Source organism: Sinocyclocheilus grahami, unplaced genomic scaffold (assembly GCF_001515645.1).
Source record: "Sinocyclocheilus grahami isolate Dianchi unplaced genomic scaffold, SAMN03320097.WGS_v1.1 scaffold923.1, whole genome shotgun sequence".
NCBI classification, from domain to species: domain Eukaryota; kingdom Metazoa; phylum Chordata; class Actinopteri; order Cypriniformes; family Cyprinidae; genus Sinocyclocheilus; species Sinocyclocheilus grahami.
This window is the reverse complement of record NW_015506102.1, coordinates 17,456-18,812: the sequence shown is the minus strand read 5'-3', so window position 1 is coordinate 18,812 and position 1,357 is coordinate 17,456. Positions and strand designations below refer to the sequence as shown.

At 32.9% G+C, this 1,357-nt stretch overlaps 1 protein-coding gene across 1 annotated transcript in view; it reads left to right on the top strand.

Annotated features, from left to right (window-relative positions):
* Window positions 1–1,357, top strand: part of LOC107564308 (motile sperm domain-containing protein 2-like) — a 6,513-nt gene that overhangs the window by 1,226 nt on the left and 3,930 nt on the right. Inside the window, exons 3-4 of the mRNA XM_016249348.1 lie at window positions 234–351; window positions 440–496. Coding sequence (XP_016104834.1) covers window positions 234–351; window positions 440–496 — 175 coding nt within the window. The remainder of the gene's footprint in view (window positions 1–233; window positions 352–439; window positions 497–1,357) is intronic.

Below are 1,357 nucleotides of genomic sequence, written 5' to 3'. Positions count from 1 at the left end.
ACAACAAAATAACTAACACAAAATATAAAACTTTCAGTTATACTTTCATCATATATCAGTTGCTTTTCTGATTTTCATTTAATTTGTTAAAGGGACAGTCCAGTGTTTCACAAATAAGTGATGCTGTCAGAGGCTTTTAGGCTCCGCGCATGATGCGATTATTTGCTCTAAATTGCAGGAGCATATCAGAGGAACTTTATCTTGCTGCGAGAAAGGTTTGTTTGACATCTCAGAGCCAACATGGCGTCACCGTGTGCCCAGTTTCACAGAGTCTGCGATCGATTCCACTGAAGACCAGGCCACTGCTGACCGACAGCTCGAGCCATCATGGCGGAGGCGGAATCAGAGCAGGTAATCAGACAGCTAAACATAAGAAGCATTGCGTGTTATACTCTCATCTGAAACGGATTTATAATTACTATTTTGCGCTCTCCGAAAGGTCATCGAGAGCAAGATCGAAGAAGCACGACTCGGTTTAAAAGCGAGTGTGTTGAAGGTGAGTTAGCAGTACGCTAAGTTCACAAGTGTTGTGATCAATAACATTAATTCTCATCTCATAATCGCACATTAATATTAAATATTAGAATATCGACAGTGACTTTTAAGACCTTCGTGGATCACGTGTGTTTTGGGGAAGCTTCATTATGAGAGCAGATGTTTAATATTTCACATCACAGATGTTGGATTCAACTGTTTTTGATGAATGTTTTAATGATTATGTTGTGTTTTGCGGTTGGAAATCTCGCACTAGTGAGAAACTAGTAATAAGTGCAAAACTTAGCCTTACAGTCTTTGCATAAGCGGTTTATGATATTTCCTGTAGCTTGAAATTATGTTCTCATATAATAATTAGTGCTGTCAAATGATTAATCGCGATTAATCGCATCCAAAATAAATGTTTCTTGTTTACATAATATATGTAAGTGTACTGTGTTTATTATGTATATACAAATGCACACACATACAGTATATATATTTTAAATATGTACATGTATATACATTTATATATTTATATTCTTATGTTTTACATTATACATAAATATATTTGATATATAAACAACATATTTTTCTTAAATATACACATGCATGTGTTTGTATGTAAATATACATAATAAATCTACACAGTACACACACACATATTATGTAAACAAACAAAAAAATATTTTGGATGTGATTAATCGCGATTAATCATTTGACAGCACTAATATATCTTCTAATACTTTTAGACTTCACCTTTGTGTGTGTGCATGTTTTATTGTGTTTATATATATATATATATATATATATATATATACACTTTAAAAAAAAAAATATATATATGCATATATGTTGTGGGTAGATGTTAGGGTTGTGACGG